This window comes from Chelmon rostratus, chromosome 10 (genome assembly GCF_017976325.1).
Source record: "Chelmon rostratus isolate fCheRos1 chromosome 10, fCheRos1.pri, whole genome shotgun sequence".
Lineage (NCBI taxonomy): Eukaryota > Metazoa > Chordata > Actinopteri > Chaetodontiformes > Chaetodontidae > Chelmon > Chelmon rostratus.
In genome coordinates this window covers 21,861,073-21,873,701 of record NC_055667.1, presented here as the reverse complement: position 1 = coordinate 21,873,701, position 12,629 = coordinate 21,861,073, and the positions used below count along the sequence as shown (strand labels likewise).

Here is a 12,629-nt window from a genome sequence, read left to right as displayed (position 1 = left end):
TGCAGACAGATAGGAACACATTAACATACCATTCAAGGCAGACGCTGCATCAGTGCATGTTATGTTAATTGGCTTGCTAACAGGCAATTATTAGTCAATATTAATATTATATCATTTATCTGCAAACTGTAAACTTTTCTGAACAGCCATCAGCAGCCTGTAATATTAAACATCCTACACTGAACTTGAAGGAGGCTCGAAGCTGTGCATGAGGGAAATGGTCCTGAAGAAAAAAAATATGTAAAACTAAAAATGGAAATTTTGGCTGCCTGAATGTAATACTTTTAGGGCTATGAATCTTAACTTATGTTTTAAAAGAGGGCAGGAGTGTAATTTTCTTACCTTGTTTTAGGGGATGTCGTTAGCCATTCTTCATGCTTTTCAAATGTTATCAAGTAAGCTGCGATCTCCTGTGAAAAAGAGAAGAGAGGAGAGAGGAAGGGAGTGAGGCTTAGATATGTCATCTTTAATCACTGTTCTCTTGTGTTTGTAATACATCGGTGAGACTGCTTCATTGATATTCAGACAGTCTAACCAGCAGCACAAACACAGGAAAGACGGAAACAGGGGCAGTGCCAAGGAGCTCAGGCAGGTAAATGGAGACAGGTAAAAGTGAAGTGAAAGACAGAAGTGGAATGCAGCTGAGGTCAGATCATCTTCTGAGACCATCTTTGTTACGAAAGCTTTGATCAAGTTCTCCTCTGAGGACATCAAGGTGCTCTCAGAAAGATTGACATCTCTGTGTTTGAGAGCGAGCAGCTTTTAACATTTTTGGTCCGATCCTCCCCCAAATCCCTTTGATCTGCCCTTGACACTCCTCTATGGATCAATCCACTCTTTAACCTTTGAATAATAATTACACGCCAGTCTCACAATATTGACATGCGTGTGTTCTGCTACTTCAGAAAAGGCTGTAGATCCTTTGGAGTTAGTTGTGTACAAAGAGATGCTATAGACACTGAAGCAAAAAAAAAAAAAAAAAAAAAAAAGAAGAAGCCCAAACTGCCACTAGTATGAATAGAGATACTTCAAACACTTTCATGTTTCCCATGCTCGCCCTGCCTACTGCATCAGTCTGAGTGTAAGGGGGAACACGCTGGACCATACCCGTCCATTTTCTCACCAAACTAATGGGCAGAAATAAAAGCACTTTGGATGCTGGTAGACAACCTAATGATTACCAGCGACAGCCAGCAATTCACTCTTCAGCAAGAACATTTGTCAGCTTCTCAGACTGTTAGAGAGAGCGAGACACAAGAACAGACCTGCTGCCACAAAAATATCTTTTACTTTCTAAGGATGTGCATCTCTCTTCATGTTGGAGTGTCAATAAACCTTTAAGTGTGAATATGTTGTTCAAATACCGTCTTGTTTGGTCTGTGAGGCTTGAGTTTGAAAGGAGCCTCCTCTGGGGCTTTATGTTGTTATTTCGCCCGTCCACATGGGGCAATAATGCAGCCAAAGAAACACCAGCTCTCTATACAGCCGAAATTGGAAAAATATGAGGCATACGTGGTCGCACAAAGCGACCACAAAAAGCGACACAGACGTTTTCTTTTCTTCCCCCTGCTCTAAAGTATGCACCGCTGCAAGAAGGCTCCCAGCGGCTCATCACGGCTGCGTCACAAGTGTGACCTGGCACAGAGACACAGCACACTGGCGGCAGCCCATAGGGACGCTGCAGGGCACTGCGGTGTGAGGGGTTCCCAGGCTGGCAGGGGTCCCAGCAGAGAGGGGGTGGTAGCATGACTGGCACCCTTGCTTCCAGGTGCAGGCTGGGAGATAATGCTGCGTTGATTAACTTCCTGTTCTCCTGCCATAATGACCGGAGGCAGCGAAGTCATGACAAGATGGAGTCTTGAATTAAGAAAAGATGGGAGGAGGATGAGGCTGTCAAGAGGAGCTCACGGCGGCTCCTCTCCTTTATAACTTCCGCTATATGACAGGGGGAAAAAACACAACAAAGCAGTGAAATGTTCACAGGGCAAGAGGAAAAAAAAACCCTTCACTTCTAGGGTCACAATAAAGTTACTTTTCTGCATACATTTGTAAGTAAATTAGACTAACAGGGCAGCGATTAGATTAATCCCTGCTATTCCGTGTTCATTTTGGGAGGGATAAACGGCAGCGGGAAGCTCCTTCAGTGACCTCTGTGCGTGTTAGCACATAGCCCTTTCCATCACCCCCGTATTTTACATACAGCCACAGCCGCAGCCTCAGTGGCAGAGGATGAAATAGGGGGCCGCATGGTCTCGTACTTAACAACATAAAAAAATAGAAGCGGGCCTCTACCTCTGGCTCTTTGCGCACCCCTCCCTCTCTGAACAGATGCCAGGGATTATTCCAACCCCCCGACCAACCATAAAGGTGCAATAATCTTATGGTGAGGAAACAAACAAAAACAGACGTGCAGCCATTAAACAGCTGCAAAGAGACAAAGTTTGCATGGGCGGCATAATGAGAGGCTAGCGTGCGTTCAGGTTGAGCAAACACGCTTGCGGGTTAGTGCAAGAGGGGTGGAGGGGGAAGCAGGCAAGCGGTGTGCCGAACACTGATGGTGCATCAAAGTCAAACCAGCAGCTGTCAATGGGCTCTGGACTCTATCTGCTGACCTTAGCGCCTCTGGCCTGCTCTCCGTCACTGGGGAAATATTCAGAGGAGGCTCTCTGTACACACAGCTCCTACCTCACTGTACCTCTTAGGTCAGAATCCAGCTCGTGCAAAGCTGTTTGTACTTCCTTCCTTTATGCCTCAGCCTCCCCATTGACATGATCTTTGCTGGGGCTTTATCTCCAGAAGCTGTTTGAATACACTGTACCAGTAAGGGCTGTCTTCCTCACATCTTAAATTGAGGCAAACTCCCTTTCAAGCCTGATCTAAATAAATAACAATCAGCGCAAGCGGGCAGTGAACCAGAGCGCGAGTATGAGCAATACCTCCTCTAATTGACACGGTGGTTGCAAAAAAGGGGCCTTTCATTTTACAGGGGAAGGAACAACCGGGAGCTGTTTGTTGTAACCCAGCCATCTCATTTGTTCCTTTTGTCTCTGTAAAAGCTGCGACACACTGTTAGCAAAGGGGGCCGCCCCAGAACATGACGGAGCAGCCTAGTTTCAGGGCTGATGGAGATGGAGAGGCGAGAGTGTTTGTGTGTGTGTTTCTGTCTACCGTGTTACAATCAGAGGGCCTGATTACTGGTTACCTGTCTGGGCCTGGCACATTATTAACATGCTCTTCAGGAGGTGTCACTCCTGTACTCATCAGTGTGCCTCCCCTCTAGTTTTCTCTTCTCATTGCCTCCATACACCTTCTCCAATCTGACTCTCACTCTGTCTCATTCTTTTTTTTTTTTTCCTGCTTTCCCATAACCGCTGAGGTGAAAAGGAAAGCCACCATAAGAAAATTTTCATTTTGAGATGACTGGCTTTTACTGTCTCGCCTTTCAAATGATATTTTCACTCTCGAGGTACAACATTTTCTCCAGAGAGAATCAGCTTTTGAAATGTGTACCTATTTGAAATTGGAGATGACACTAACATATTCATCCCATTTCACTTCTTTGCGCCAAGGGAGCAGGAGGAGCAGGACAGGAGCAGTAAACCCTCAGAAAATAAACACTGTTTCTCCCATATTTTGACTCTCAAAATTAATTGTAATACCACTTTTAGGCGCAACTGTCTGTAGACCTGATCAGATGGATTTCATTAGACCCTCACTCTTTCTTTTTGCACAAAATTCAGTCAGACATGATGCCAGTGTTTGATGGAGATATCCCGTGGTAGATTCGCTGTCCCGGGATGACCCAAGGCTATATTGTTTTGCTGCTCCCTCTGATTCTCTCTTTCACTAGCAACTCTGATTTATGGGAGAAAAGAGCAGCGTTGAGAGGACCAACACTCCAGCATTTGGATGACAGACCTGATCACTTGAAACAACTGTCGCTGTTCCATTAGAAGGAGCGATAGGAGTCTTTTGGCTTTATCTCAGGACGCATCAGACACCTGTCTCTAAACACCATCCATAATGTCTCTCCTCTCCTGCATCCACAGTGCGTTTGACTTGACAGAAAACGAGAGGTGGGAACAATAACACAGCCGAGTGGACGAAACTCTGAAGCACATTCCCTTCTGTGCCGCCCCCCACATTAAAATACCAACACTTACATCATTGTCTGAGAATTTAATCTTGGTTTTTAAAACCCACGATTTACTAGACAAATTATGTAAAAACATAGAGTAATGAGTCATTCTTTGTGAGCTCAGCCGTTTAAAACCAGTCTTCATCACTCAAAAAAAGGATTCAACAATTACGGCATATGTTTGTCCATTACAGTATTATTCCAGTTATACTGGTGCTCTAGTGACACTAATGAAAAGGCACTTAATGAATAGCTGTATTAGAAAAAATAACTTTAGCAACAGTATTGATTGCAGTAAAAGCTTGAGCTAATGAAATGAATATGAGGGAGCAGGAAGATGCGAAAGAATAGATGGAGGAAAGTCTGGTTAGAGGGAAGAGCACAGCGCCTCCAGCTTGCCTCGTGGTGAAGTCTGGGGAATGCATCCTCAAAGCTTTGACCTTGCCCTGCACTTGAAAGCAGGAAGTGGATGAGTGAGAGGGGGGCCAAGGAAGGGATACGGTGAGAGGAGCCCTCCCTGATGACCTGGGTTTTGCTGTGGGGAGCCAGGTCATCTGATATTTCCTCCAGGGCTGCCCAGGAAACCAACCTGCCCAGGGCCGGGCACAAATGGACTGGCGGGGATTTGGGGGGGGGGCGGTTGCTGAAGCTTCAGGCTATCACAAGATTACACCAGAAAAAATTCAAATGTAATTAGACACAGAAAAGATAGAGACTGGCACTGAAGAAAGGGATAGAGAAGGAGGGCGGGAGAGTTAGTGAAAAGGGAGAGGATAATCAAAAAGGAGAGAGGAGGAACAAAGTTAAAAGTTTTTTTTCCCATGACAATGATAAATGCATTTAAAACAGGAGAAGCGTGAAGGTATGGTGATTAAAAAAGAGCGCTTCAGTTCGATTCTGCAAGCAAAAGCGCCTTTGCTCGTCGAATCATTTTGGGTTTTTTTGTTTATACTTCATGAATTCTTAATGCACTAGCAATAATGTATCACACACTGTATCTATGTAATCTCATATGGCCATATTACTCTTTTAAGCTGGGGAAAATAGTGAGGTAGAGTGAATCTATTTTAGCAAGCTGTAACCTCCAGCTAGCCTTTAAGATTGTTTGAGCATGGCTCATAATAGGATGCAGTGGAACTGCTATCAAGACGAACGGTCAGGACGGAGGGAAAGGGAGAAAGTGAGATGGGTGAGACAGAAACAGAGACATAGGCGAGTGAGAGAGTTGAGAAAGTGAAAGTAAGCAACAATAGAGAATGGAGCTGTTGACAGCTGCACTTGGCATCTGTTGAAGAGGAGTGAGGCTGTTCTATGAGTCCCTGTGCTCGGTTAAAAAGATGCCCTCTCCAGCATACTGCTCATTAGGACCTGCATGGGGCATCGCAGGGATGCCCATGCTAAAGGGGAGGGGTGGAAGTCACACCATGTCCACTCTGTTGCTCCAGACTTGTTCTGCTCTGCCTTACGCACATCCACAAACCATCCTGTGTTTCGGCAACCGATGTACCAGATCGATTCAAAAACAGAAAGTGCACCATCATGGAGGAACAAAAATCCGTGTGCTCGCACAAATGCATTTTCACGCATCACGCCCAGCGTAGCTGCTCAGCACCCCTGCACCACAATTGCCTTTCCATATGTCTAAAACACACCTCGGGCAATTTTGTTCTGTTTCTCCATCTCGTACCTGCTCAGCTCCTGCGGTTTGGCTCTCTCTTGCCATACAAGAGGTGGGAAGAGCAAGACAAGCCATCCACTGCCCTACATTATACATAGTTCTGGGATCAATTTGGCATTGATCCTGGATAGCTTAGATGTTTTCCAGTAGTTGGTCAATGCCTCTCTTCACATTTCTGCTTGGAATGCTGGTCATAAGACTGTTCTGAAAAAGGAGGCACTCTCCTGGGGAGACTCCTCTCGCTCCTCGATGCTGCACGCCTCCCTGCTCCCACAATCAATGTTACCCACAGCAGCTGCTCCGCCAGCACTCTCCTTTTTGTTTACAATATCACTTCTATCTACTATATACTTTCACACAAGCAGAAGACTGAGCAATAAGAAAGAACAGAAGTGGAGGTCTTGCTCCGGGTGGGGGGAGAGTTTTTTTTTTTACAATGGGCCGTACCCGCTACCAGTCTAACTTTAATCTATTAGTGCAACAAAATGGAAAATTATTGGTGAATATACGACAGAGCGCTTGCGCGTGCTCATGTAGAATCATTTTAATCATATGTTGCAGCCTTCACAGTCACCAGATGTCAACCCGGCTGAACAACTAAAGGAGATTTCAGACTGCGATCTCTACTACAATCTCTGAAAACCATAGGGAATATCACTTCAAGATAATGGTGTTTAATCGCTCCAGGAGAATTTCAGACTTCTACACCAAGGTGCATTGAGGCTATTCCAGAGGCTTGATGTGGCTCGAGGTCGTACTAAGATCCTTCCTGTTGGCTTTTTGTTTCATTTGTCACCCATCTGTGTATTGCAAAGGCATAAAAAAAGTGCCCACAAACACACAAACCAGCATGTTAACTAAGCTTCTTAAAGTTTGTAGGAAGAAAATAGTCAGACACACAGAACAACACACTCCAACTGGACAAAGACAACAACACTGCTACTTGAAGGACCAGTGGGTAGGATTTAGTGACATCCAGTAGTGAGGTTGCAGATTGCAGCCAACTGAACCCCCCTTGCCTCACCCTTCCCTACGGTGGCCGCTATAAACACAAAAAACACAAAAGGCGCTCCTCTGGAGACAGTGATTTGTCTGTTCTGGGCTACTGTAGAAACTCGGTGGTGCAACATGGCAAACTCCGTGGAGGAGGACCCGCTCCCCCCGTAGATAAGAAGAGCTCATTCTAAGGTAACAAAAACACAGCAACTGATATTTTCAGGTGATTATACTAACGAAAACTTTATGAATATTATATTCCGTGTCTGTTAATAGTGCCCCCTAAATCCAACACAGTGGACCTTTAATTTGGATTAGCTACAGCAGTCTCATCAATTAAGTGAGTTAACCACTAGCTAAAAGAGAAGTCACATTTTTTTGAGGGACTGTGGGTGACTTTGACAAGAGGCACAGAGGAAATATATTTTAATTAATATTTCTAAATTGGAACATAATTTAAAAGAAAAACATTATTTAGTAAATAATTAAAATGTGACAAAAAAAACCACACACACACAACAGACGCTAGATTCCCTCTTTCTTCCCAGTTTTGATTCCGACTGCTCTGCTTGGCCAGCTAGGGCCCCATTAATGGGTCTAACAAAGACTTCATAGTGACAGACTGAAGGGAGAAATTACTTCTGGTAATAAACTGTACATTATTTGTGATGTTGTGTTTTTATTTGTGGAAAAAGTAGTCTTACAGTTTTGCTAGCATACACCAACTATTGGTAAATACAAAATCATATAGGAATTCTCATTATCATGGTTCTTGTCTAGCATACTCTGTGCCCTATGACACATGAGGGGGCAGAATATCCCCTCTCACCTCCTCTGCCTCGCAATGAGAAGCTGCCGACGCATGCTGAAGGGAAAACAGGACAGACAGAAAGGCTGAGAGACCAGGAAGAGGGAGCTGGCATGACACAGGATTGCTCTGGCTTTGGTGCCATGGCTGCTGTCTCGAATGTTCGTTGAGAGGATCTAATTATTTGCTTGAAGGACTACAATGGTCAGCCACTGACTCGCACACTAACAGCACACCTGTGCGTGCACGTCCTGTATTTCTGTGCATGTAGTGGCGTATTTGTGTCTATATTAAAGCAGAACAGTAGAGAGAGCAGAGAAGCAGCGGCGGCAAAGACAGAAAAGATGAGAGGGGGAGGAAAGTGAAGAGATTGAGGAAAAACCTGGATGACTCATGAGAAGCGTTTATGCTATGTGGGAATGGATCTACAGCATGTGGTGTGTTGGGGACACACTGAACGAGAACTGGACATACAGTTGACTGAGATGAAATACATCCATCTTTGTCAGCCATAATTAGGCAGCACTGTGACCCTGTGGTTGTTGCTATGGATGTGTGCGTGCCTGCTGATGTAAAGCCCATATGGGACCTCCTACTGCTGTACCCTTGAGAGATGTGTCTTGTGTAATGATTCTATTACACCTCTCTCTTCTTCTACCTGTCCCTCCCTCTCTTTCCCCCGGGCTCTAACTTCTGGCAAGACTTTAAGATGTGTTGGCGGCTCGGTGGAAATATGGAGCACTCCATTAGTAAACAGGGCAAAAAATGTGTATGTGTGCGCACATGGACGCATCGTGATGCGCCGCAGGGCGCGGCGGGAAGCAGCCAGGTTCACTTCCTGGCACCCCGTGGCTGTCTGACCTCTGGCGTCCACGCTGCACGTCCTCTTCATCATCTATGCAGCAGGATGTCTGTTCCCCCCCGCTGACAGCCCAACCAAGGAGAACGGAGAGTGGCGGAGCCTCCATGATGCTGACCTTACCGGAGCCCCACTGCCGAGACTCCAGGCTGTTACCCCACTCTGCTGCTGAACTTTTCTCCCCCTCAAACCCAACTTCTGTCCACCAAAAGAGGGAAAAAAAACCTGCAGGAGCAGTCAAACTTACCAGAGGAGGCGATTCTCTCTGTGTCTCCTCTCTCTAATTCTTTACTGCATGTCTTCTATTTGACAGATGCTCATGTTTTGGAAGACAGCAGATATTGAAAGTGCCATGTCAGATTGTACCGCCAACACCCGCCAGGTCTGTTTGACTCCTAATGTAATTTCACAATTTGATATAGAGTGCAGGCATAAATGCTACATTTGTTGCCTTCTTATGCTTTGTATGAGAAAGATATTGCAGCGAAAATCCACAGAGAGGGCATTAAATGTCATCTAAATATAATTGAGGTGTGATTTCTCTGTGGAGACATTGTAAGAATCTAAGCACTATATCTTCAAATATCACCCAAATTTCCCCAAAAGTCAAGGAGCGATGGTATCATGTATAAATGAAGTGACAGTGGAATCTAGAAGGTCACCATTCACTTCATATCCATCAACTGATGTCAGCTTTCATTTTAAGGCTCCTGCAGGGCCTATCTAAAGAGACAGGGGAGGAAACAGAGCGACTCCCCCATATTCCTCAAAAGAGGTAAATGAGCAGAGTTCTGTCTCACGTGAGCCTGAAAGACTATTTATTTCAGACTCCAGAATCAATTAATGCCTGCATTATCCTCTGAATTCCACTATTCCAAATGCCAAATAACCGGGGCGCCCTTGCATGAAACCAGTTTTTAACTTTCATTCCGAGACACACCCCAGAACCACCTACAGGTCTTATTTAAAAATTGCAGTCATCTTTGACCATGAAGCCGTGCACCCGCGCTTATGAGCAGGTGCGGAAAATGTTTGTGTAGCATGCTGTGATGAGGATGTGCGCAGTTATGTAGATAAGTATAAAGTGTTCAGCTCAACCTGTTCTCAATATGCAGCTACAGCGAAAGAGCTGTTCGATACACTAACTGAAGCCTGCTCAAGGCAGGGAGAGAAAAGGTGAAGGAGACGCTGGAGGAGGAGGTGGAGGAGGAGAGAAAGAGGCACAGAAACAGACTGAAGAAGAGGCAGATTATGTGTTAAAGGGCAAAACGTTATGTCTTCAATCGACTCCAGTATGTGTCATGAAAAGAAACAGGATGAAATATTGTCCATCCACAGAGAGCGACACACTCCGCTCGAGAGACAGAGAGAAAAGACATGAAGACAAGACAAGACTGGAAATTCACCAAAGGGATGGCCAGATCTCCAGCTCAGGCCAATTAGCCGGCAGAAACTCATTTTTCCCTTACTACTCGTCAGCATGAAAGGATCACCCTTTGTCTGTCAGACTCATGCCTTTATCCTCTATTGCTACTTCCTGTACACAGTCTGCACAGCACACACACACACACGCACACACACACCCTTTTAATTCTAACATGAACAAGTTAGATTCCTGCAACTCCCTTTTCAGTTCCTGTCATCTCTCCGCACGCCTGTCAGCACACATATGTCCAGGCAGAGCACACACATACGAACCCCGACTGAACATGCAGGCATACAAACAGTATCAGTCACATGCTCACATGAGCTGCTCTCGTTTTATCTCCTCTCAGATCCTGCCACCTCGCTGACTGATGTGATTGTTAGTTCTGGAGGAGGGCTCTCTTTAATTTAAGTGGGTGTGAGTGCATGTGTGTGCGTGTATAACTATCTGTCCAGCGCATCGCCTGGCCATGGCTGGTATTGTTTGGCCTATCAGACAAGCTGTCAAGTGCTCTCTCTCCCTCTCTTTCTCTCTCTCTCTCTTGGATCTCTGCCGCTTTGTGTTCATGTTACAATAACGGGAATGTGGGACTGTGAAGGTCAAAGACGCCTGAAGTCAAACCAGCTTGCCGACATGCATGTTCTGTCTCCCAACAGCAGTTCCCGACACCGGACATCTATGTAACACCAACCAATCCACATGAGCTACAGTCAATGACCACTCAAACACCAACAATCATCATGCTCAAGGTCATTTTCCTCAAACTGAAGCTACCAAATACAGAAGTGCAGCTGTATAGGTTTCACTTGTACTTTCCACTGAGCTAACTTTTCCTCAACTTTTCTGCCTCTATCTGCATACTCCCATCTGCCTTGTGTGCATTATCAGTCTCACATCTCTCCCCTCTAAAAGTTTGGCCCGTGGAGAGGGGAGGAGCAGGCTGCTCTTTGTGAAGGCTGCTCTCCGCAGACGGTAGGGAATCGATCAGCCAGACGCTCCAATGGCCTGCTCCTTTGTGAGCCCAGTCTGGCTCTGTGCAGCTCTCCTCTGTTTATCTCCCTCACGTCGCTCGCTGGCTACATGCTCTTAATTAAACATGCCGCACGGCTATTAATTGTCAACCAGATTCAATTTGTTCCCCAGGCACGCTGTGAATGGGCCTCTCCTCCCAGAACAAAGGTGTCCGAACAGCCATGTCAGAGTTGAACAAAAGGCCCAAGGCATCACTTCTATCTCCCGCAGCCTGAGCTGCTACAGCTCGCAGGCAGCCATTGAATGAGGTGTTATCCCGGCAGGTTTCCAGGCAGGTGTTCAAGAGATGTCCAGAGTAAACCGTCTTGTACTTTGCCACGCCACCTTTTTTTTTTCACCCAATGACATTTGGGCAGAAACAAAGCGCTCCATCAGAATTCAGCTGCTACACCTTTGCAAGCTATCATAATGCTTTTACCTGCACAAACAACCCATTCAGTAAAATGCTCTAAATCTGTCTCATTTTTTAATCTTGTTAGGCTGCTTTTTTTCATTTTACATGGGAACTCTTTTGACAAATTGTGGAAACAAATAAATAAATAACCCAATGACTGCTAAGATGAATCTGGGAGTAAGCAGCTGCCAAGGCATAATATAATTCATGGCCATGCATCAATGTTACTGGAGACTGCTCCAGCACCCAGCCAGAACCCACAGAGTCAGGTGCCAACACATCCATCCCCTCGCAATTCCCTCATCCGTCCCACCTCTCAGTCACTCCAGCCATCACCCCAATCAATGCTTCCTTCCCAAAAACCTAAAGCTCTGGGCCCCGGCTTGTGCCAAGGAGGCCTGGCTGGTGCTATTGTGTCACTGCCTAAACCCCTCTACAATACAACGATAAACCTGCCCCCTCTGTGCCTCCTAAGTCATATACAGGACGGCTGCCAAACCATGAGCTGTCCATATATTCACATAGAGACCTCTTAACCACAGGACCTCCAAAGCACTGACAACACTGTCAAACAACACTGCATGTTTAAAGCCTGGAACTTACCTACCTACAGTGTATACTAAGGCAAAAAAGAAAGAAAAAGCAAACATTTACAAGTGTATCATGTAGATAAACAAAAGCTTATTGCAGTATAGAAAATACTATTGTGTAGAAAACCTTGTTCAAACACAGCGTTGTGGAATTTTTAATGAGAGTTAGGCGAAGGTGCTGTAGCATACACAGAGAGGAGATCTTTTCCCCAGTGTGCTTCTGTGCCTGCCTTTTCAGCAATCCCAATATTTTGCTGCTGGTGAACTCACTGAGCAGTTGAGGAATTACTTATTTAAAAGATAAGGTTTCCTCTGTTGTCAGCAAAAACCGCCTCTTGTCCATAACGGGAGAAAACCAATGCAGTGTGAAATCAAAGGTCACCCAGAGACAAATAGCGCTAACAGGCGAGAGCAGGGGTGACAAACGCTCCCTCTCTGTGCTCACCAAATTAATTAAGAGTGGAGATTCAACGTGGCATCTCCAACACAAAGGAGAACAAGCAGCCTTGTTGTTATTTCAGCGAGACTTTTAAGAGAACAAACACACTCCCCTTTTCTCTATTGTAATCAAAGCATGTTGACCCGCGTCTCTCAAATGACTCTTTCATTGAATGCTTTATATGGCAGCTTTAAGAAGTAATTGATCTCAACCTAGGCATCCGTTGAGCTTGCGTCAGCCTCACAACTCAGCTTGCCTTCAGCCCAGGA

At 45.5% G+C, this 12,629-nt stretch overlaps 1 protein-coding gene across 1 annotated transcript in view; it reads right to left on the bottom strand.

The window, feature by feature from the left end:
- Positions 1-12,629, bottom strand: part of camta1a (calmodulin binding transcription activator 1a) — a 272,264-nt gene that overhangs the window by 148,970 nt on the left and 110,665 nt on the right. Inside the window, exon 4 of the mRNA XM_041945876.1 lies at positions 343-410. Within this exon, the coding sequence (XP_041801810.1) occupies positions 343-410 (68 nt within the window). The remainder of the gene's footprint in view (positions 1-342; positions 411-12,629) is intronic.